Below are 25,646 nucleotides of genomic sequence, written 5' to 3'. Positions count from 1 at the left end.
CTGTTTCCAAATAGGGTTCCCTTCACAGGTACCAGGGGTTAGGACACAATTCAACCCCCCGTACTGGTTTTCATAGATTTAGTGTGATAACTGCATGGAGCAAGTACCTTAGTTGTGCAAAATTATTCAGAAAATAGAAAGGGAGGGGGGAGAAAGAAGGCAGGCAGGAAGGAAAAGCTTACTGTCCTAGCCCTGATCAATCCTAGTTTCTCTAGTGACAGATTCTCTAAGGAATCTGCCTCTGACAGGCTTGTGGAACCCTTCCTTGGCAGCTCCTTGGCTGTCTAGAAGATTTGGAAGTGAAGGGAATCGCTTCAGCAGTTTTAACTAGTCTCACAACATTTAGGGCTTTATATCCATTTATGATGTTAGCACCTTAAATCTGGCTCCTCCTACATGAGCTAGTACAACTTTCTAGAACCAAAAATAAACCAAAAATAAAAGTAACTAGCCAGGGTGAGACATTGTGCAGGCCAGAGCCAGGAGAGCTGCTGCCCGGCGCTGTGCCCTGCTTGCCCCCACCCAGCACGTCTTCCTGGGCAGCGCCAGGGACATGTGCGTTGCCGGCCGAGAGCAGTCAGAGCCTGTGTTCTCACCACAGGGCTCAGGTTTTTATCTCAACGCTTATGTGGGAAAAGGGCTTTTCAATGGTTCAGTATCTATGCCAGCTTGTCATGTAATCTCCAGTACAGGAAAAAATGGCATGAAGAAAGAATTGAGAAATAAGAAGACAGATCTTTGAAAAGAAGTGGTTTCCTAACAGTATTAAGTGAGAGGAGATTGATTTTCAAAAGGCTTGGCATACCGAGCCTGAGCAGAGAATCTTAAAACTGGAAGGGACCTTAGAGGCCACCTGCCTTCTTCAACCTTTAGCTTTACACCTGAGGACACATTTGGAAATGCAAATTATAAATACAGAGTAACCTGGTATCAGTGGAGAATTGAGGTGTCCTGGGAGGGGAAACTTTCAGATAAATTCTACCCATTTTTATGAAATTTTCTGCAAAATATCTCATTAACATTTTCGTGGTGACTTTTTTTTTTTTTTTTTTTTTAATTTTCATTGAGAAACGTCAGGTATTTTTCTCTGTTCTTGATTAACAGGTGATTTGAGATTTGGGGATAATATCATGAATTGCCATCTTAGAAGAGCCCCTGGTATATGAATTAATGTGAGGATTATGTGTACTCTTTTTTCATGAAGAGAGAGTGAATAATTATGTAGGTCCACAGTCCCTTGTCTAAAACCCTTGAGTCCAGATAGGTTTCTAGATTTATATGTTTTCTGATTTTAGAAAGGCAATACAGCACATACTGTGTATACTAGGAACACCCCTGGCAGGGCTCATTCAACATATTATCATTTCTTCAGCAAATCATACGAATGTTCATGCAAAATGACATCAAGACTGTATGTTAAGTAGCCCAATGTGGGGTCAGATCACATCTTGCTGCCAAATGAGTTTTGGTGTCATTATAAAAAGAAACTTGGTCTTCGGGGCCTTTTAAGGTTTGAAATTGTAGATAAGAAATTATGGTCCTGTAGGTAACATTTATTAAAGATTTGCTTTATGCATTATCTCACTAAATGCTCAGAATAACTTTATGGGAAAACGGATGCACAGAGAAGTTAAGTAACTTGCCCATGGTCACACAGCTAATAAATGTAAAGCTGGGATATTCACCCCAGCCATAAAGATACTAGAAGCCAGCATTGACTAAGTGCCTTTGTGTATCAGGCATTGTCCTAAGCATTTTGCATATTCTCACTCATTTGAGCCACTCTACCACCCTTTAAGATAGGCACTAGATCTGTATATAACAGATAAGATATAACAAGGAGTTTATACAGCATGTCCAAGGTCCAGGCTCACAGCTGGTATGATTCCAGTGCATGTGGGCTTGGCTACTGTACCACATTGTATTTCTTCTTAGCAGTAAAACAATTGGCTCTGAGATTCTGCAAAAGCAATCACTCCATTATAGGCCAGAGGGATTTCTTCCAATTGACTTCCTCACACATCAGCTTTGATGCTGTTCACCTTAGATTTTGACATACTCAGTGCAGAGTTTATAAATTTTTTAGTCCGAATCATTTATTATATGTACCGTCACATCTGCTTGCAACTATTCGCCCCTCTCATTGCTCTGCCTGGTTTACTAATAGAGCATGAATGCACACTTATCATCATTTCTAAAATGGACATTTGGGAATGCCCTGGACATCTGGGAGAATCTGACTTTCAAAGACCCCAGTAAGCCAGGTCCTTTCCCAGCCATCCTTGACTTCTCACCTTGAAGAGAATCCCATGCACACCCCATGGCAAAAATTGCATCTTTATATCTCTAAATTGATTTAGAGATATAAAGCCCTGCATAATACTAGTATTCATGTGAAATTTATTCTAGAAAATCATTTTGTTCTCTGAATAATGCTTTTGGTCATTACGTCGATTTGGTGGGTCCACTGCCAATTGAAAGATGGGAAAAATCTTCTCTGGCACCTTCCTCCCTCGAGCAGAAGAATAGTTTCACTCATCTCAGGTAAGCATATGGTTTCAAGAATGACCTTACACTAAAGATAGCAGACTAGAGTGGAATTCACCAAAGGTTTTGTTCTGACATCCTAGATTATTGTCACTTCTGGAAATAGTCACCTTTCCTCATCTGTTTAATCCAGACAGTTGACCAGTTTTACCACCACTAAGATGGCCTGCTCAAATGAAGCTGGCTATTTTTCACCAACTGTAGCCTTATATAGCCGAAAGATATATGTGGTCTGTTTACTCAAAAAAATGATTCTGCTTCTGCGTTAGCACTGGGCCACAGCTGGCAGCAAGGAGCACTCTCAGCTTTTTACATTCAGTGTGGAAGGATGGTTCCTGCCTGCAGGCTACAGCGCCTGCTGTTTTGGAACACATCATTATGTAGTACTCTCTCAAATAATTGCTGATTTAGCCACTGCCCTGGTTCAGAGCCTAGCCCGGTGGTACCCTCGGAGGCCACTGAAGGAGGAACTTGTTGCCCTCTTCTGACGTGCCCTCCCTTGTTGCCCAGAAGGCCCCTGAGGCCGGTGTACCAATGGGAGATAAAAGTGGCTTTGCCTGGGACCACTGAAGTAGCTTAACACTGGGGTACTTTCTCTGGAAGCTCACTGAAGCCCTGTAGGGCTACAGCAAGCTAGAGTTCCTTACTCCCCAGGACTTGCAGGGCTGTTTAATTTTTCCCTTTGCCCTTTTATTGCCTTTTTTCTTTGTTCCTCATCTGATTCATGTGGCCAATAAACACCATTGCCGCCATTGTCGCTTCTAAATGTTCCCACTGCTTCTGCTGTCCTCAGCTGCGCTTTTCTGTCTACATTTCTTTTTTTCCACATTTCTTTTTTTCCAATGTTCTTTTCATTCCCCTGTCACTTCTCCTGGCCTGAGCATTGCCCAGGCACAGCACAGTGGGTATAATCTTTAGTTCTTCTCAGGTGTTTTCTCTGTCCATGGAGGCTCAAGAGCAGCTTTGCAGCAGAAAATATTTTCTGTTTTTTTGTTTTTGTTTTTGTTTCCCCTCCTTTCACTTACAGATTCAGTGCCATTCTGGTTGCCTGAGATGGCCTGCACTCCACTGAAGTGACACTATCCTGAGACTGCCTGTAATACGTTTATACTGAACTAGACTACAAAATTACAATACTAGGGTGCTGTTGGGTTTATTTTGAAGTATTGTGTGGACTCTTCTGAATCAAAGTTTGATGTAAAGATGGAGATTGTAGGAATCTACACACATTTCTGTCTAACACCAGACATGCTGAATTATGATTTTGGGGGTCAGCATCCTCCTAAAATAGCCCATCATGTGGCAGACTGCTCAAGGCATGTAAATAAACAGTCTAAGTAGTTACAGCCTTCCTCTTGGGTGAACTTGAGTCATGAGGCTACTTCAGTACACATGTCCAGAAATTCACCCAGAGAGGGGACGTGCATAGTGCCACCTGAGGGGCACAGGATGGAGTCCTACACAGAGAGCATAACAGTTTTTAAAAAGTGAAAGAAGAATATTATGTATTTATGGGTTCTTTAGACAATTTTTATTTCTAGAACAGATCATTTAGCTCCTATATTCAAGATACAGCAGGATAATGCTTTTTGTTCCTCAAAAAGAGAATAATATTCACTCTTGTAATAAAAAGCGAGCCATAATAAATCGAATTTGGGACACATATTACAAGTCAATTCAGGCATTTGTTATTTAAGAAAAAAGTATTAACTTTAAATGATTGGGTTAATTTGCATTGTCACTAATACCTGTACATTTAAACTGCAGTGGAAAAGTTAGTCCCAATAAGAAAGAAAGCTTTAAGTATTCAGATAAGGTTTGGTCAGTTCGTCTCAGAAATCCTGTGTCTTGCTTTTTCCTCTTGTACTCACAGTTTACGCTAGGTGGCATGCAAGGAGAGCTGAACAAATCCAGAAGCTTGGTTCTGCGAAAACAGAATTCTTTGGCACTAATCATGTTCAGTGGATTCAGCTTTGGAGTTAGCTATTTTATTTTGATTGTTTTCCTTTCTTCCTCCCCCACCCCAGGATGAAGTGTCCTCTTGCTGGTACAAATAAAAGATTTCTAATGAACACAATTAAGAACACATTGCCCCCACATAAAGAGCAAGACCATGAACAAAAAGAGAGCAATAAGGAACCTGTGAAGAACCAGAACCAGAAAGAAGAAAACCCAAAGAAGCACCGAACCCATCCATACAAGCCCAGCTTCCGAGCACGAAGTAGAGGCAGTTATTCTCCGGCACGGAAGCGGAACACCAAGGAGAAGTATGAAAAGCATTCAAACAAGCGATGAGGCACGATGGAGAAACAGCACGACTGTGGCAAGCAACAAATGCCGTCACACTTGGGACTGGGGGACATGTGGCTTTCTTTAAGCAGAGGGGTTATTGAGTACCGGTTTTTAGCTGGCAGAGAAAATGCCCAAGAATGATTTTTACAGTAGATCTTTTGTTGTTTTTAAAGAGGCTGTTGGTGACCAGCAAAATGACCTAGCGATTCTTCAAAGAAATTAGTACAAAGGGACTGGTCTGAAGATGTCTGGGCAAGTTTAAACTCCTTCTGCAATACAGATGTATTGTTTTTATTCTATCTTGTTTAGAAACTCACTTCAAAGTAAGCAAAGCTAGAATTTAAATTAAAAATTTTCAGAGATCGATGAAACTAGTGTTGGTTTTTTTTATATACTGCAATTGTCATTTCTTAGAATTTCTCAAAAAATAAAATGCTTGTAAATCCTATACTTTATTACTTAGGTATCACATTTAGAAATCACCTGGTCAGTAACCATATTTATGAAAAGTTTTAGTCCTCTGAGGGCTGGGAATTTACCAAGAAACCTTTTGATAGTTCTGTATTTGTTTTCCTTTATGTGAACAATGTAGAAAATTCTCAAAATGGCTTCGAATTTAGTGCTCCACATCAATTACCAAGAGATAAAAAATTGATTCTGTCATTTCCTCATGCATTCTCAAACTCTTTACTGAAATGTGACAGTTTTTCCTTATTTAATTTTGAGGGGAATATATAGGTTTTAAGAGGTACTTTTATAGAACCCTCAAAAGTTCAGGTTAGCATTATTGTTTTAGTGCTTTATCTCAGCTGAAGACCTGTGGTAACACTCTCACTATAGCTGTTTCAAAATTCTTAATTTTAAGCAAAAGGGCATTTACAAAGCTTTTTTGTTGTTATTCTATATTGGCTTGAGTCTATTTTAACATACAGTCCCAAACCTTTCAGACCTGTATTCTTCCCTTCGTCCTCAGGAATGTCATCAAGCACCCTCGTCCCCAGTCCCCAAAAGAAGAAGAATCTGTCTCTGTCCCCTCCCCAATTTTCCAAAGCGTTTGAGCTTATGCCTGGCTGCTTGCAGATAATCACTCTGCCACAGCCATGCTCCCAGCTTCCCAGCAGCCAAGAAAAGCCCTTTCTGCAGGCTAGAAGTGAGCACATTGGAAAAGTTAGTGCTGGGGCATAGAAAGAAACCAGAACAGACCAGGTATCACTTCCCCCAACCCCAGGTTACCTTCCACACCCTCAGTCTACTTTCAGCTGAAAGCTCAGGAGAGACAAACCCACAGCATTCTCACTTTATCCAACCCCTTCTCCACCCAGGATCCTAGGGACTAGTCCTATTAATTTGCAACAACACACACTCCTTTCAAACACAAAAGGAATTGTGTGTCTTTATAAAAATCTAGTTATTCATCAGCCTATATATTATTTGTGCTAAGTTGGAAATGTTTTGTATTTAAATATGTATTAGAGATAGCATAGTCTTGAAGTTAAAATAAAGCTGAATTGTTATTTGTCCATGTGCTCTGTATTTATAACAAACTAATAAGTTCATGTTCTTTTAAAAAGGAATGTTATTTTAGAACTAGCACTTTTTTACACTCAAATACAGTTGGGGGGAGAAGCTTATTAGCCTACTCATACTTTGCCTTTCATCTATAAGTTGTATTAAAGTGCAAGAGACCTACAAATTCATTTTTCCTTTAAAAAACAGATTGCACTTCTTAAAATTTTATTAAAATATTCTTTAAAACTTTGATCAAGTGCAGAGCAAGTTGTACACTTTTATTCCCTATATATCCTGTAGATATCAGGGGAAGAATTGGTCCCAAGGGATCACACGCACCAGCTGTCTCCTCCTGTGGGTAGCATATTGGCACTGCCAAGAGCCTTCATCTGCTTCGGTGCTATTCTCTGATACCCAGTATGGCCATACTTAGAAATCTGAATGGGTCAAAAAGCTCTGGATAAGAAATTAGAGGCGTTAAATCTTAGCCCTGGCTCTGCTACTGACTAGCTGTGGGAACTCGTGTGATTTACTTTACTGGGCTTCATTTTCTGCATCTGCAAGTGGTTGGACTGAGTCTCTAGGTTTGGAGTAAGTAGGGATAGAAGTATAAAATATTTGTACCTGAATTTTAGGAACCATATTTCATGCTTCTGCTAGAAAGCAACCAGACTTAAACTCAAATGCAATTTTGATGACTTAAAACAACAGAAATTTATTGTCTCACAGTTGTGGAGTACAGAAGTCTGAAATCAATGTGTTGACAGAGCCACACTCCTTCCAAATGCCCTGGGGTAGAAGATCCTTGCGTCTTCCAGCGTCTAGTGGATCCTGGTGTTCCTTGGCTTGCAGTTGCATCCTCCAATCGTCAGACATGGTGTAGGTGTCTGATGGTGTCTGCTTTTTTTTCCTCTTCTGAGAAGGACACTTGCCATTAGATTTAGGGCCCACTGGTTAATCGAGGATGATCTCATCTCAAGAGCCTTAACTCGATTACATCTGCAAAGAGTTTATTTCCAAATAAGGTCACGTTCATAGGTACCAGGGATCAGAGTTTGAGCATATCTTTTTGCAGTCCACAAATTAACCACTACAGTGACTTAACAGAATTCATTTTTTTACTTTACCTCATTTTAGAAAACTTAGGATCTCTGAAAACTGCCATATCTGGTCACCTGTCAGTGGCTAGTCTTTCTGAACAGCTCAAACGTTAAGGGGGTAGAACCTAAGATGGCGGCTAGGTGAGACAGGGCAAAAAAACACCTCCATGAAAAATACTAGATAAAAACCAGAAAGTGACCCAGAACACCAGTTCCAGAGTAGCACCAGCCAGCCAAAGTCTGCTAAATCTACAGGGACCATGCATTTGGTGAAACCAGGAGCCTGCATTCTGAAATGAGTGAGTGAGTCGGCTGAAAGTCCCTCAGCCATGCTGCGTTATGGGGAAATGGTGGGTTGGCGTTTGGAAATGGACTAGTTCTTTAAAAAAAAAAAAAAAAAAAAAAAGAATGGGAGCAGCTGCAGATAAGATGGGGAGAGTCGCACAGTGAAGCACTGCGGGAGTGGGCTGGGCTAACGCCTCAGTGTCTAGTGTGGAGGATACCCCTTCCCACACCCACTGCTCACTGTCTCAGGCCCAGGGGAGTAAAGGGGAGCCAAAGGGAGAAAGGACCGCATGACCTGCAGCCATCTCCCTGGCGGGTGGGGGACGCTCCTGCCTAGGGCCAGACCCGCAGCCCAGAGTTGTGCTGGGAAGCCCAGTGTGACAGAGAGTCTTTCCCGCAGCACCGTGCACACGCCACAGTGTCAGCCGTGGACAGCAGCCTTTAATAAACCCACAGCTGATTGTCCCGGAGCTGGGAGGGCGGTGCTGTGCAGAAAGGGGGAAGTTAACATGCCCCATTCAACCATCTTTGAAGTGGGCTGGGAACGCCCCTGCATGGCCCGGTGACCCAGGGCTTCCCTGGTGGGCCGGCGTGCACTAGTGACGTGGCGCAGCCTTCCCTCAGCAGAGGTTCTGAAAGAGCACAGCAGGGAAGGGGGAACCACTCGGAAATCCCAGGGAACCTATGCCGATGCCAAGAACTTGTGGGTCAGTGGCAGAGAACAGCTTTGGATCTCCGGGAACACCTGGGAGGTTTGATTGTTAAAGCTGCCCTTCCTCCCTAACTGCTCCGGTGCACACCCCTCACTCATGGCGGACATCACCAACAACACACCCAAATTAAGTCCACCAATTGGACCCCAGAAGAGTCAGATCCCCACACACCACAAAGACAAAGTTGGGGAGAACTGACTTGAGGGGAATAGGTGACTCGTGGATGCCATCTGCTGGTTAGTTAGAGAAAGTGTACACCACCAAGCTGCAGTGCTGACGTAGTAGAGATCAAGTAAAGCAAATGCCAAGAGGCCAAAAACAACAGAAAATCTTAAAGCATATGATAAAACCAGACAACATGGAGAACCCAAACCCAAACACCCAAATCAAAAGATCAGAAGACACACACTACTTGGCACAATTAATCAAAGAACTACAGACAGGCAACGAGAGCATGGCACAGAGTATAAAGGACATGAAGAGCATGGCACAGGATATAAAAGACCTAAAGAAGACCCTAGAAGAGCATAAAGAAGAAATTGCAAGAATAAATAAAAAAATAGAAGATCTTACGGAAATTAAAGAAACTGTTGGCCAAATTAAAAAGACTCTGGATACTCATAATACAAGATTAGAGGAAGTTGAACAACAACTCAGCCTCCTTGAGGACCACAGAACAGAAAAATGAAAGAACAAAAGAAAGAATGGTGAAAAAAATTGAAAAAATCAAAATGGATCTCAGGGATATGATAGATAAAATAAAACATCCAAATTTAAGACTCATTGGTGTCCCAGAAGGGGAAGAGAAAGGTAAAGGTCTAGAAAGAGTATTCAAAGAAATTGTTGGGGAAAACTTCCCCAACCTTTTACACAATATAAATACACAAAGCATAAATGCCCAGCAAACTCCAAATAGAATAAATCCAAATAAACCCACTCCAAGACATTTTCTGATCAGACTGTCAAATACTGAAGAGGAGGAGCAAGTTCTGAAAGCAGCAAGAGAAAAGCAGTTCACCGCATACAAAGGAAACAACGTAAGACTAAGTAGTGACTACTCAGCGGCCACCATGGAGGCGAGAAGGCAGTGGCATGACATATTTAAAATCCTGAGAGAGAAAAATTTCCAACCAAGAATACTTTATCAAGCAAAACTCTCCTTCAAATTTGAGGGAGAGCTTAAGTTTTTCACAGACAAATGCTGAGAGATTTTGCTAATAAAAGACCTGCCCTACTTCAGATACTAAACGGAGCCCTACCAACAGAGAAACACAGAAAGGAGAGAGAGAGAGATCAAAAAATTTTAACAGACATATATAGAATATTACATCCCAGGTCACTGGGACACGCATTCTTCTCTAGTGATCATGGATCTTTCTCCAGAATGGACCGTATGCTGGGACATAAAAACAAGCCTCAATAAATTAAAAAAAAAATGAATTTGTTCAAAGCACATTCTCTGACCACAGTGGAATACAAATAGAAGTCAATAACCATCAGAGACTTGGAGAATTCACAAACACCTGAAGGATAAAAATGAGGGGGAGATAAAAACATTCCCAGGTAATCAAAAGCTGAGGGACTTCATCCTATAAGAAATGCTAAAGGGAGTTGAGCAGGCTGAAAGGAAGGGACACTTAACAATTGACTGAAACCACATGAAGAAATAGAGATTTCCAGTAAAGATCACATGGTAAATATAAATACCAATACTATTGTGTTTTTGATTTATAACTCCACTATTTACTTCCTACAGGATCTAAAATACATAAACTGTAATGATAAATCAGTGGTTTTGGACTCAATGTAAAATATGTAATTTTTTACAAGAACTACATAAAGGTGGGGGAATGATGGAGTATAGGAACGTAGTTTATGTGTCATATTGAAGTTAAGTTGGTATCAAAGAAAAACAAGATTGCTATAGATTTAAGATGTTAAATTTAAGCCCCACGGTAAACACAGAGTATCAGAGAATATGACCATAGAGATGAAAAGTAGAGTAGGGGTTCCAAGAAGTGGGGGAAGGGGCAATGGGGAGTTATGAGAGTAGGGTTTCTGTTTGGGGTGAAGGGAAACTTCTAGAAATGGATGGTGGGAAGGTGATAGCATTGCAACATTCTAAATGTGATTAATCCCACTAATGGAATGCTAGGGAGAGGGTGGAATGGGAAGATTTAGGCTATATATATGTTTCCACAATTAAAAAAAAAAAAAAAAACAGTCTAAATAGATGACAATTAAATGCCAAGGATGATCCTGGATGGGATCTGAGGATGGAGGAGAGGAGGCTCAAAGGGACACAGATGGGACACACACACAAAAAAAAAAGGAAATACAGAATGTAAGCTTTGTATCAAATGTTGAGTTTCTTGAACTTCTTAGCTGCACTCAATGAGATTGCATAAAAGAATGTTCTTGTCCATGGGAAAGGTATATGTGAATTATATTGTTCAAAGATATGTGAAGCTTGCTCTCATATGTTCAGAGGACAGAGTAATTGATGATGGATGATAGATAGGGAGGGAGGGAAGGAGGGAGAGAGGGAGGGAAAGAAAGAAATGGTGGTGTGACAGGATGTTAAAGGTGGTGGATCAGGGTATCGGGGGAGGGGGGTCGGGCTATGATGGAGTTCTATGTATGGGGTTTGTACTGTTTTTCCAGCTCTTCCTGTAAGATTGAATTTATTTCAAAATAAAATTTATTAAATTAAAAAAAAAAGTTAAGGGGGAGGGAGCCAGGGTTGGTAGTTTAACTTTAAGTATGCTGAGTACTAAAGGATGTTTCCTTGGGTCTGATTCTGGAACATGACCATGGAGTTTTGAATTAGTCTTGTTTTGTTTTGTTTTTTGTGCAGTTCTGTCCCAATCCTACCAGGTAGATATTTTCATTCTCTCATTGGTCATCATGTGACTTATGTTTTTATGTTACCATTAATTATGTACATGTTGTCACCCGTAGAGGTCATGCCACCATCTTTGAATCATAAGGAGTATCTGGTAGGTAATCAGTGCTTGTTTCATAGACATTGCAGCAGATGAATTCCTGAAGAAGGGAAGCCGCACCGCTTTCCTAAGGAGTGTTCCATGTTAAGGGATCCAGTGTAAGAGCCTCCGTTCTCAAGAAGAGTTAAAGCTAGAAAGCCATAAATATTCCCACCACAAGGAAGATAGACTCTCCTGAACCTGTATGGACAAAAATCCTTACTGTCTATCACCTATGGGCCAAACATTGTTAGGCCTTTTATCTGTGTCTATTTAGTCATCCCACAACCCTATGAAGAAAGTATTTTAACCCCATTTTGCAATTAAAGAAAATGAGGATAAGTTAAAAGTTCGCCCAAGATCACAGAGCTGAGAAGTGTCATAAATGCTATTTGGAGCCAGACTGTCTGACTCCAAAACCCATATTCTTTCTGTACCCTATGCAGACTTGATCCAAACTCAGCTCTCTCAAAACCCAGTACTGGGATATTTAAATATGGACCCATGGAGTCTCAATTTAAGAACCTACAGGCATTTTATTAGTTGAAATTTATTCCCAGAAGCCCAAGGAACAACACTAGGGAATTGTTTTCCTATGAACCAGTTTAGATAGCCATCTAAATCTAAGAGAAAAACTCTTATACCTCTGTTAAATGGTTAAGTGACAGCTAATGAGATACATCCAGAGGAAACTAAACGCTCATATAAAGCCAGTATTTTAGGTTACTTTATATTTAAACCTCTCCTTTTCCCATCCACAATGTATACATATTAAGATTGTCTCTTCAAACAAATGGAATAGCCAAGTCTGAGAGTCAGGAAGTGTTTGGTTCCATGAACAACATTCTGTGGTCCTAGGAATGTATTCCACCAACTTGGAAAGGTGTGCTAACAGGTCGTATATGGAGCCCTGCCCCTGGCCCGTCTGAACCTGGATAATGAAAAGCCTAGTTTACCAAATGAAAACCTTTCTTTTCAATTTGGAAAAGACTTCCACGAAGCATGCACTCATGCACAGGAATACATACAGAAGTAAAGAAATTAATCCACATTAAACCGGAAAAACAACATCATAAGCAGAATCAGAGGAATTTTTTAAATAATTCTATGTTGGCTGCCATGTTATGAATCACAGTAGAAGGCCTTGAGCATTATTGAGAAAAAGCCAACAAGAAACATAAATTGAGAGAATCATTAATAGTTGATTAGATGACTTATTTCTGCCATCAAGATATCCCTGTAATTCTCACCTCATTTTGATAACCTATAAAAACTCCCTGAGACATAAACTCCAGATGTCACCCATCTTATTAAATACCTTTGGGAGATATTTCTCCACCGCATACATCTATAGCCTGCCCTCAGTGGTGGTCCCTATTCTTACTAAACTTTTTTCTCTTTAATGCCTCAGTTCCCTTAAAATGAACTAGTATATACTACCCAATTGCAAGCCTCCATTTACTCCAAATTACACATCTATCAGTCTGCTGGATAGTCTCTCAAAGATCAGTGTCAGTTTTCAAAGGGAAAATGACAAAACTGGTCTTTAATCCAATATCCTGTGCAAAGAACAAACTGTTCATTCATCTATTCATTCACTCACTCGCTCATTCAGTAAGCACTTAGGGAGCCTAATGTATGCCAGCACCACATCGGGCCTGCCTTGAGTAATTTGTATCTGTTGTTGTGTGTGATCTCAGGACCAATTCCTCCCCTGACATCTACCAGATATGTAGGGAATAAAATGTATAACTTGCTCTTGACATTTATGTATATGAAACCATGACTGCACTTGATGAAAGTTTTAAATAAGACTAATAAAATTTGTAGAAGTGGAACCTGCTTCTTAAAGGAAAATCCAATTTTTAGGCCTCTTGTCTTTTAAGACATATAAAGGTAAATATGAGAAGGATAAAAAGCTTCCTTTAACTGTACTTGTGAACATAAAAATGTGTTCATTCTAATCATCCCCTTTTAAGGAACCACAAACTTGTGCAAGAGTGGTTCAACATAAGAAAATCAATTAATGTAATTCACCACATTAATAAAACAGAAGAAGAAAATCACAACACAAAAAAAGGCATTTGACAAAATCCAGCACCCTTTCTAGATAAAATCACCTGGAAAACTAGGAATTGAAGGAAACTTCTTCAACATCATAAAGGGCATATATGAAAAGCCCAAATCTAACATCCTACTCAATGATGAAAGACTGAAAGCTTTCCTTCTAAGGTCAGAAACAATCCAAGGGTGCCCACTGTCACCACTGTTATTCAACATTATACTGGAAGTTCTTGCCAGAGCAGTTAGGCAAGAAAAGGAAAAAAAAGGCATCCAAATTGGAAAGGAAGAAGTAAAACTATTTGCAGATGACATGATCTTATATATAGAAAAGCCTGAAAATCCACAACAAAGCTAGTGGCTCTAATGAATGAATCAAAAACATCTTGGAAAAGAAGAACAAAGTTGGAGGACTCACATTTCCTGGTTTTAAAGTTTGATACAAAGCTACAATAATCTAAACAGCATGGTACTGGCACAGGACACACATATTGAACAATGGAATCAAATTAAAAGTTCAGAAATAAACTCTCACATCTATGACCAAATGATTTTTTACAAGGGTGCCAAGACCACTAAATGGGAAAAGAATAGTTTCTTCAACACATGGTACTGGGAAAACGAAATATCCATATGCAAAAAAATGATGGTGGATCCCTACCTCACGTCACAAACAAAAATTAACTCAAAAAAGATGGAAAAACCTATAGAACAGGGAAGCATCTTCAGGACCTCGTATTAGGCAATGATTTCTTACACTTTACGCCATAAGCATGAGCAACAAAAGAAAAAATAGATAAATGGACTTCATCAAAATTAAAACTTCTCTGAATCAAAGGACTTCATCATGAAAGTAAGAAGACAACCTACAGAGTACAAGAAAATATTGGAAACCACATATCCAGTAAGGGTTTAATACCCAGAATATATAAAGAAATCCTACAACTTAACAACAAAAAGACAACCCAGCTAGAAAAAAGGGGAAAAGACTTGAATAGACATTTCTTCAAAGAAGACATAAAAATGACCAGAAAGCACATGAAAATATACTCAACATCATTAGCCATCAAGGAAATGTAAATCAAAACTGCAGTGGGATACCATTTCACACCCACTAGAACCCCTCCTATTAAAAAACAGAAAATTTCAAGTGTTAGAGACAATGTGGAGAAATAGGAACACTTGTTCATTGTTGGTGAGAGTGTAAAATGGTGTAGCCACTATGGAAAGCAGTTTGGTGAAAGTATAGAATTACCATTTGACCCAGCAATCCCACTTCTAGGTATATACTCCAAAGAATTGAAATCAACGACTCAAACAGACATTTGCACACTGATGTTCATAGTGGCATTTTTCACAATTGCCAAAAGACAGAAGCAAACCAAGTGTCCATCAACAGATGAGTGGATAAACAAAATGTTGCGTATACATACAATGGAATATCAGCTGTAAAAAAGGAATGAAGTTCTGATACATGTGATGACAACATGGATGAACCTTGAAGACTTCATGTTGAGTGAAATAATCCAGACACAAAAGGATAACTATTATATGATCTCACTGATACAAAATAATTAAACAAATTTTAGAGTCAGAAACTAGAATACAGTTTACAAGGGGCCGAGGTAGGGATAGAGAATAAGGAGTTAATGCTTAATTGGTACAGAGTTTGTTTTTAGTGATGGAAAAGTTTTGATAATGGATGGTGGTGATGGTAGCACAAAAGTGTGAATGTAATTAACACCACTAAATTATATATATGAACGGGGAAATTTTAGTTTGTTAATGTTCCCAGAATAAAAAATCTAAAAAAAAATCATAGGACTGTACAACACAGTGAACCCTAATGTAAACTATGGACTATATTAATAGCATAATTATAATAATATTTTTCATAAATTATAATAAAAGTACCACATTAATGCAAAATGTTAATAATAGGGAAAACTGTGTGTGGGTAATGGAGATGGGTATATGGGAACTCTGTATTTTCTGCATGATTTTTCTGTAAACCTACAACTTTTCTAATAAAAAAGTTAGTGGGAGGGTAAAATAGCTCAATATTTCCCGTAATCTTTAAAATGTTTTCTTTTTGTAATAAGGAAATCCTGCTCCTAGGAATTTCACAATTAAGTTTTGTGCTTACTTTCAGTTTATAATCTTACCTAGATGTTTGCTAAAACTCTCTTCTCACTTGACTCTTTGTTCTTGTCCTTCTTTGAATTATTCTGCTTTAGAACCATAGGAATAAGTAGAGCAAAAATAATATCAAAGTAAAAATGTAAATCAATCACAAACTTATTTTTTCACATGTTAATTATGTTCACTTTTCTATGATCCCTTGTAGTCCCTGCCCACATTTTGTGAGGTTGGGATGCTCTTTTGCAGGATGCAGTATCAGCTCTGAATTTGTAACTAATATATGGTTCCTTTTCTTGTGAAACCAGAACACAACAGGTCTGGGAAACAAAGGATATGGTAAATCTCAAAATTGAAATTAATGATTCACTCTCCAAAAACTGTGCTTCCTGTTCCTAAACCTCTGCACTCTGCAGGTCTGTTTAGTACCTGTATTAGTCAGGGTTCTCTAGGGAAACAGAACCAACGGGAGGTATCTGTGAACATGAGATTTTGTAAAAGTGTCTCATGCAACTGTTTGGGTGCCTGAGTCCTGATTCCATAGGGCAGGCTGCAAGCTGGCAACTCTGTGAAGGTTTTCGATGAATTCCCCAGGAGAGGCTGGCTGGCTGAAGTAGAGATGAAAATTCTCTCTTCTGACTGCTGAAGTCATCACTTCTCCTTTTACAGCCGTCAACAGATTGAATTAAACGTCTCTCATTATGGAAGACACTCCCCTTAGTTGATTGTAGGTGTAATGAGCTATAGATGCAATCAACTCACTGATGATTTAAGTCCATGAACTGTCCTCACAGTAGCAGTTAGGCCAGTGCTTGCTTGACCAGACCACTGAGCACCATCACCTAGCCAAGTTGACACATGAACCTAACCATTGGGGTCACAGTAGTGGTTCCACTGAATTGTAAGTGAAGACTACTACATGGTATTTCCCATCTCTTCTTAGGATCACACTATTGAACAGGGAATTTGACCTTGAATATATTAAAAGAAAGTAGGATTGGCACTACATCTTGGGAACTGGAGGAAGCTTAAAAGGAATCCTGGTACCCCTCCTTGAGTGATCACGCTCAGGGGTGAAGGTTAGTGGAAGACTACCAAGATTTTCACATTCCATGGCTCCCACACACCAGAGCAGTGCCAGCCCATACAACACCTTTATATGGACGAAAGCCAAGTGCTCGCTTTGGATGGCCGAACTTGTATGACTTTATGCATTGGCAAGTGGAGTGCACAGTGGGCTTTGCACCCATTCGTCTCCCAGATGTGAACCCTTGTGCGGGTTACAACCTGCACAACCCTACAGGGCAGTCCTGCCAAGGACTCAGGCACCTCCTCACGAAAGAAGGTCTAGGTGACCCCACTAGACAAAAAATTAAAAAACAGAAAGAAAGAAAGAAAAAAAACCCTGACCAGCAAAGGTGCTGGCAAAAGGCAATGGATCATAGAATTGGTAATGGAGGAGAGAAATCAGAGATACCAGCTGGAGTGTCATGACTAAAGAAACAGTATAACATTGGCTAATTTAAATGATTCTTCTTTCTCTTTCTTCTTCCTTTCCCTTACCATTGTACATACAGTGTATTGTTGTGGTTTGATTTATCCTGTAGTCTACATCAGTGAGTTATGACTGAGACAGAGCTAGAAGTAAAATGAAATCAGCTGGAGATCCTGGAGCACATTGGCCCCATGACATCACTCCTAGAAGTACTGATTCGGATTGACACTGGTTCTCCCATTGGTGACGAAGTAAATAGGTTTGTATGTACAGCAGTCGCATTGGGTTAGACTGTGATATTTTTGGAACTCTGTGTGTATGTACACAACCTGGGGGGGAGAGGGGGTGGGAGGGTCTCAACTCAAGTGACCTTCTCTGCCTAGCCCCACACCCTAGTCTGTATTCTACAGCAGATCCTGTCCCCAGCCAGGTGGGCATATGAACCAGGTTGGACCATTCAGACAATTGCACCCCTAAAGCCAAAAAAAAATTTATCCAAGGGTAGAGACCTGACAAAAAGAGGCTCAGATTGGGCCAATAGATTCTCTCAGGAGCTTAAAACCTGGACAGAAACCCACAGAGAGAGAAGGCAGTTGGAGTTAAAATCATTGAATGGTAAGGTCCAAGAGATGGACCTTTAGGACCCCAGAAAATCTTAATCCTACCCTCCCAAAAATTGGTCATTAAGCTGTTCACCAGTAGTTTCCTTCCAGTAAATTTCCCTTGTACTTTAATTTGTTATGTAAGTTTCTATTAGCTACCACAGCTATGCAAGAATTGAAAGAAAGAAAATGATCCTAGATACATTAAGTGGAAAATAGCAAAGTACAGAATGGTGTGTATAGTGTTAGTGTAAGAAAATAAAATTGAACAACCTTGCACCTTGAAAATAAGTAATTATTTTATTTTAAAATAAAAGATTTGGCATATATGCATTGTTATGAAAATAATATATCATTATATGAAAAGGCAAGCTGCAGCACTTTAAGCAAAATATGATCCCATTTGTGTATGTTTTTTTAAGTATGTGTGTGTGTGTGTGTGTGTGTGTACATATGCATGTGCGTCGGGGCTTGGGGTAGTTGTATGTATATCAACAACTGCCTGGAACCATACCTATCAGATAACAGTGATTGTCCCTGGGGTGGAGAAGAGAGAGGGTAATTTATATATTTCTTTTCTTTCTGTACATTTTCCTAAAAAATAAAAAAGCATGTAACTTTTGTAGCAAAAAAGAAGTGTGTTTTTTGTTAAAAAAAAAAAAAAAGTGTGTAGGGCCAGTGAGAGCAAATGCAGTGATTTATCCCCACCCCACTCAGTTCTTTCCCTCCACGTGCTCATACGGGGATCAGATGGTGGTGGCAGCTGCAGCAAGAGACCCTGACTCTGTGGTCATGGCACCCTCCCCCTGAGGACCCAGTATGTGAGGAAAGGCATGGCTGGCAGGGGGCACTGAGAGTGAGGATGACAGCATTGGCAAGGATCTCTGGTGGCTACACAAACGGCCAATGAGCATTTGATAAAGAGTTCAACCTCACTGGTCATCAAGGAATTGCAAATTAAAACCAAAATGAGTTATCAGTACACACCCACCAGAACAGCTAAAATTCAAGACATTGACAACTCCAAATCTTGGTGAGCATTTAGGATGACTGGAATTACCATGTGTTGTTGGTGAGAATGTAAAATGGCATAATCACTTTGGCAGTTGCTTATAAAACTAAACTTCCACCTACCTTATGACCCAGCAATTCCGATCCTAGATATTGACCTGAGAGAAATGAAAACATTTGGTCACAAAAAGACTTGTACAAGAATGTTTCTAACATTTGTAATTCATAATTGCTCCAAACTGGGAAAAAGCCCAGGAGTCCATGAATAGGAAAATGGATTAACAAACTGAGGTACAGCCACATGATAGAGTATTATTCAGCAATAAAAAGGGACAAACAAATTAATACAAAAATTTGGATAGATCTCAAAGGTATTCTTCTAAGTTCTCGCTGGCTTTGAGAAGCCAATCTCAAAAGGTTGCATGCCGTACAATTCCATATATATGGCATTCTCTGAAAGTCAAAACTATAGTCATGGAAAACATATCAATGGTTTACAGGAGTTAGGAGAGTATTACTTGAAGGGATAGGCCAAGGGAGTTTTTTGAGGTGATGGAACTGTTCAGGATTCTGATTGTGGTGGTAGTTACACAAATCTATACATGTGTTAAAGCTCATAGAACTGCACACCAAAAAAGGAATCAACTTCAGTCTGAAAATTGAAGAAGTAAAAAAAAAATGAAGGTGAAATAAAGATGCTTTCAGACATACAAAAACTGAAAGTATTCATTACAAGCAGACTTGCACTAAAGGAAATATATTTTTAAAGTCTTTCAAGCAAAGGAAAATGATAGCAGATGGAAACCTGAATCTACTCAAAAAACTGAAAAGCATCAGAAATGCTTTCTACCTGGGAAAAAACAAAGACTTTTTCTTATCATTTAAATCTCTTTAGAAGATCATTGACTGATTAAAGTAAAAATAGTAAAAAGTATTGTGGGGAACCAAGCTTTTCATGTCACTTAGACAAGCCTACATGGAACGCCATTGTAGGCACACCCTGTAAAGATGTGTGTCTTGTGACTATGACAGCAGCGTTAACCATTGACCCCAGATTGTTCCTTCTTATCCGCAGCAGGATGTAAAGATTAATATCTGAGAGACCCTGAATGCTTTTGATCACGTAGCGTAGTTTAGCTTTGTGTAACAAATGAATAAATAACTGGAGCACAGGTGCATCAGCACCCACTTGACACACGATGCAGTGGGTCCCCTGCTCCCTTAAATCATAACTTTGTGTCTGTGTCTCATTTCAGCGTCGCCCTGTCAGCAACAAAGTATTGTGGGGTTTATGACATATGTAGAAGTAAAATATATGTTAATAATAACAAGCTGTGAGGGGAGGAATGGAAACTATACTTTGTAATGCTATTATACTATGCATGAAATGGTACAATTTCACTTGAAGTAGATTATGGTAAATTAAAGATATATTCTGTAAACCTTAAAGCAACCATTAAAATAACACAACAAAGAGTTAAAGCTAAAAACATCAAAAAAGGAGATAAAATAACTAAATGAAAAATAACTAAATGAAAAGAAGATACAAAAAAAAGAGGCGAACAAGAGATGGGATAAATAGAAAACACATAGCAAGATGGTAGATTTAAATGTAAACATAGAACACTCAATTTAAATGTAAATTGTCTAAACACCCCAGTAAAAAAAAGCAAAAATTGTCAGATTGAATTTTTTAAAAAGCAAGACTCAACTCTATGCCTCCCGTAAGAAACACACTTTAAATATAATAACACAAACAGATTAAAAGTAAATATATAGAAAAAAATAAATCAAAAGAAGGATAGTGTATTTGTTAGGGTCCAGGGAAACAGAACCAACAGGAAATTATATATATATATATATATATATATAATATCAATATTATGAAATTTATTGTAGGACTTGGCTCACATGACTGTGGGGATGGGTAAGTCTGAAGTCCATAGGGCAGGCCACAAGCTGGGAACTCGAATGATGGTTTTTGATGAATTCCCCAGGAGAAGCTGGCTGGCTGAAGCAGAGATGGAAATTCTTCCTTCTGGTGGCTGAAATCATCAGTTCTCCTTTTAAGGCCTTCAACTGATTACATGAGACTTCTCTCATTGTTGAAGGCAATCTCCTCAGTTGATTGCAGATGTATTCAGCCATAGATACAACCAACTTACTGATAGTTTAAGTCCACTAAATATCCTTACAGTTACAATCAGGCCAGGACTTGTTTGACCAAACAACTGGACACCATATCCTAGTCAAGTTGCCACATAAACTTAATCATCATAACTAGCTGTATTAAAATCAGAAAAGAAAATTTCAGAGCAAAGAATAATGAAGAGGGTTCATTTATCAAGAGGACATAAGAGTTCTAAATTTTTATGCACCTAATAGTAGAGCTTTAAAATACATGAAGCAAAACCAATAAAACTGTAAAGGGAAATAGGAATGCAGAATTGCAGTTGGAGATTTCTTTACCACTCTCTCAATAATTGATAGAACAAGTGGGCAGAAAAGTTAAGAATGATATAAAAGACTTGAACAACACAAACAACTTGACCTAATTGACATTTATAGAACACTTCACCAAATAACATTAGGAAATGCCTTTTTTTTTCCAAGTACAAACATTAACCATGAGAGACTATAATCTAGGCCATAAAACAAATCTCAATAAATTTAAAAGAATTCAAATCATACAAGTATGTTTTCTCTCAACAATGGAATTAAATTAGAAATCAAGAACAGAAAAATGCCTGGAAAATCTCCAAATATTTGGAAGTGAAATAACACATTTCAAAATAACAGGTAAGTTAAAGAACAAACAAAAAGGAAAATCAGGAAGTGTTTTGAACTAAATGAAAATTAAAACATAATATATCAAAAATTGGGGAGCTGGGAGGCAGGGCAAGATGGTGGCATAGAGAGGTGTGGAAATTAGTTAGTCCTCCAGAGCAACTAGTAAATAGTCAGGAACAACCAGTAAGTGGTCTGGAACAACTGTTGGGGGACATTCGTGACTGTACACACATCATACACCAGCCTGGAATGGATGGAATGGCTGAGATCACAGCATAGAACTGTAAGTAAAGCTCCCCAAATGGCGGAGCTCGTGCTTCTCCCCCACCAGCATGGCAGGCTGAGTTGGAAAACTTCACTGTGGAAAGGGACCACACCTCTTTACACCAGTGGAAAGCTGCAGGCTGACAAGTGCCACCTGATGGACAGGATAGGAAAAGCACAGAGTCTAGAGGTCTCACAGGAAATTCTGACAACTCTCTGGGTTTCATCCTCAGGGAAACATGATACTGATTACACCCTCCTAAGACCAGGGCCCACCTGGTCTGGGAAAATCTGATTTGGGTAATCAAGGAAACCAGATGCCTACACAACAAAAAATTACAAGTACATTAGGAAAAACAAAGATATGTCCTAGTCAAAGGAATAAACTTACACTTCAAATGAGATACAGGAGTTGAAACAATTAGTTAAAGATTTTCAAACAAATATGCTAAATCAATTCAAAAATCAAATCACCAAGTTGAGGGCAAATATGGCAAAAGAGATGAGGAATATAAAGAAGATATTAGATGAACATAAGGAAGAACTTGAACGTTTGAAGAAACAATTGGCAGAACTTATGGGAATGAAAGGCACAGACAAGAAAGAAAAACACAATGGAGACACACAACAGAAGATTTGAAGAGGCAGAAAAAGGCATTCATGAACTGGAGGACAGGACATCTGAAATCCCATACAAAAAGGAACAGATAGGGAAAATAATGGAAAAATATGAGCAGCATCTCAGGGAATTGAATGACAACATGAGGTGCATGAATATACATATCATGGGTGTCCCAGAAGGAGAAGGAAAAAGGGGCAGAAAAAATAATAGAGGAAATAATCACTGAAGATTTCCCATCTCTTATGAAAGACATAAAATTGCAGATCCAAGAAGTGCAGCATACTGTGAACAGAATAGATCTATGCCAAGACACTTAATAATCAGGTTATCAAATATCAAAGACAAAGAGAGAATTCTGAAAGCAGCAAGAGAAAAGTAATCCAGCACATACAAGTGAAGCTTGATAAGTCTAAGGTAAGTCAGACTAAAGGGTAAAGGATGATATTGGTGGTGTTTTTAAAACTTCAACTTCTGTGTGAGACCAAAGGAAGGGAGGTTTATTAGTTGCAAAATCTGTGTATTTTTGTAACACACTATATAATGGAACTTGTATGGCCAGTTTATTCAAACAACATAATTACATGGAACATTGAATAGGGAGTGAAATCTGGTTAGGTTTTACAGGTTAATGTGAAGCCCCAATACATCCCAGAGTAATTTGGGCAGAGAATAAAAATGTATTTCCTTTGAGGGACTGGGGGAAAATGTGGAAATATTAACTGTCTCCACCTGGGGAATTAATGATATTCTCACAAGTATTGAGGACTACCAATTCAGAAGGCAGAGCCCTCAATCTTGGGGCTTGCCCTTTTGAAGTTTGTTACTGCAAAGGAGAAGCTAAGCCTACTAAAAATTGTGCATAAGAGTCACCTCCCGAGAATCTCTTTTGTTGGTCAGTTGTAGCCTCTCCCTCTAAGCCAACTCAGCAGATAAACTCACTGCCCTCCCCTCTACATGGGACATGATTCTCAGGGGTGTAAATATTCCTGGCAATGTAGGACATGACTCGGGATGAGTTAGCCCTGATGTCATGGGATTGAGAAAGCCTTCTGGGACCAAAAGGGAGAAGAGAAATGAAACAAAATAAAGTTTCAGTCACTGAAAGACTTAAAATAGCATCCAGAGGTCACTCTGGAGGTTATTCTTATGCATTATATAGATATCCCTTTTTAGCTTTTAGCATATTGGAATAGCTAGAAGGAAATACCTGAAACTGTTGAACTGCAACCCAATAGCCTTGATTCTTGAAGGCAATTGTACAAACTATATAGTTTACACTGTGTGACTGTGTGATTATGAAAACTTTGTGGCTCCCACTCCCTTTATCCAGTGTATGGACAGATGAGTAGATGAGTAGAAAAATGATGACAAAAAGTAAATCAATAATAGGGAGTTATGGGGAGTATGGGATGTTTTGGGTGTTCTTTTTTACTTTAACTTTTATTCTTATTCTTTTCCATGTGTGGTAATGAAAATGTTCAAAAAGTGATTGTGTTGATGAATGTACTAGTTTCTACTGGTACTATGAACAATTGATTGTACACTGTGAATGCTTGTATGGTATGTGAATATAGCTCAATAAAATTGAATTTTAAAAAATGGGCATGCAGCTAAAGCATTATTGAAAAGGAAATTCATAGTACTAAGCACCTATATTAGGAAAAAAAGGAATATCTCAAATCAATGATCTTGGATTCCACATTCTAAAAAAATTGAAAAATAAGAGCAAATGCAGAAGAAAGAAAGAAAGAATGGTCAAGGAAGAAATCAACAAAATAGAAACAGAAAAACAATAGAGAAAATCCATGACCACAAAGCTCGTTCTTTGAGAAGATCAGTAAGGTTGATAACCTCTAGTCAGATAGAGCTTGAAAAAGAAAGAGAAGACACAAATTTATGATATTGGGAATAAGAGAGGAGCCATCACTATGGATTCTACATATTATGAAAGATAATGAGAGAATGATATTAACAATTTTATGCCAATAAATTCTACAACTGAGAGGAAATGGAAATTTCTGTGCAAGACACATGCTACTAAAGTTTACTCTTAAACAAAAGATAATAACCTGAATAGCCCTATCTAAATTAAAGAATTTTAATTTGTCTTTCAAAATAATCCTACAAAAAGAAAAAAAAAAATTCCAGGCCCAGATGGCTTCACTGTCCCCACCCTGAGATCCAGAATAAGGAAAGATTGTTCACTGTAACCACTTTTACTCAGCTTTATCCTGGAGAGTCTAGCTGGAGCAATAACTCAAGTAAAAGAAATAAATGACATTCTGATAACTCTCTTTGTTCTCAATTGACATGCTTTCCTCTATAGAAAAAAATCCCATAGAATCTACATACAGCTACCAGAACTATAAGCAAGTTTAGCAAGATTATAGGATACAAGATGTATATAAAAAAATTAATTGAATTTCTCTATACAAGCAATGAACAACCAGAAGATGAAATTAAAAATACCATTCACAATAGCATCAACAAATGTTAAAACATGAGGATAAATCTGATAAAATATGTTTAAGATCTGTACACTGAAAACTACAAAACATTGGTGAAAATAAATAAATAAATAAATGGAGAGATACACCATGTTCAAGAATCAGAAAATTCAGTATTTTTAGGATGTCATTCTTTCACATGAATATATAAATTGAATGTAATACCAATAAAAAAACCTAGCAGAATTTTTTTTTGTAGAATTTGGCAAGCTGATTCTAAATTTCAGATAGAAATGTAAGGACCTAGAATATCCATAGCAACTTTGAAAAAAAATTTGAAGGTGTTCTAGTTTGCTAATGCTGTGGAATACAAAACACCAGAGATGGATTGGCTTTTATAAAAAGGGGGTTTATTTGGCTATACAGTTACAGTCTTAAGGCCATAAAGTGTCCAAGGTAACACATCAGTAATCAAGTACCTTCACTGGAGGATGGCAAATGGTGTTCGGAAAACCTCTGTTAGCTGGGAAGGCACGTGGCTGGCGTCTGCTCCAAAGTTCTGGTTTCAAAATGGCTTTCTCCCAGGACATTCCTCTCTAGCAAGCTTGCTCCTCTTCAAAACGTCACTCGCAGCTGCACTCAGTGTTTCTTCTCTTTGAGTCAGCCCATTTATATGGCTCCACTGATCAAGGCCCACCCTGAATGGGTGGGGCCACACCTCCATGGAAATATCCCATCAGTTATCATCTACAGTTGGGTGGGGCGCATCTCCATGCAAACAACCT

The 25,646-nt window shown here is 38.8% G+C and overlaps 1 protein-coding gene across 1 annotated transcript in view; it reads left to right on the top strand.

Moving 5' to 3' along the window:
- LOC119507183 (protein POLR1D-like) overlaps positions 1 to 5,210 on the top strand; it is a 54,249-nt gene extending 49,039 nt beyond the window's left edge. The window contains exon 3 of the mRNA XM_037800289.1: positions 4,575 to 5,210. Coding sequence (XP_037656217.1) covers positions 4,575 to 4,842 — 268 coding nt within the window. The 3' untranslated portion in view covers positions 4,843 to 5,210. The remainder of the gene's footprint in view (positions 1 to 4,574) is intronic.
- Positions 5,211 to 25,646: the final 20,436 nt, after the last annotated feature.

Source organism: Choloepus didactylus, chromosome 12, assembly GCF_015220235.1.
Source record: "Choloepus didactylus isolate mChoDid1 chromosome 12, mChoDid1.pri, whole genome shotgun sequence".
Classification (NCBI taxonomy): domain Eukaryota; kingdom Metazoa; phylum Chordata; class Mammalia; order Pilosa; family Megalonychidae; genus Choloepus; species Choloepus didactylus.
Note: the sequence above shows the minus strand (reverse complement) of the source record. Positions and strands in the feature narration are given on the sequence as shown.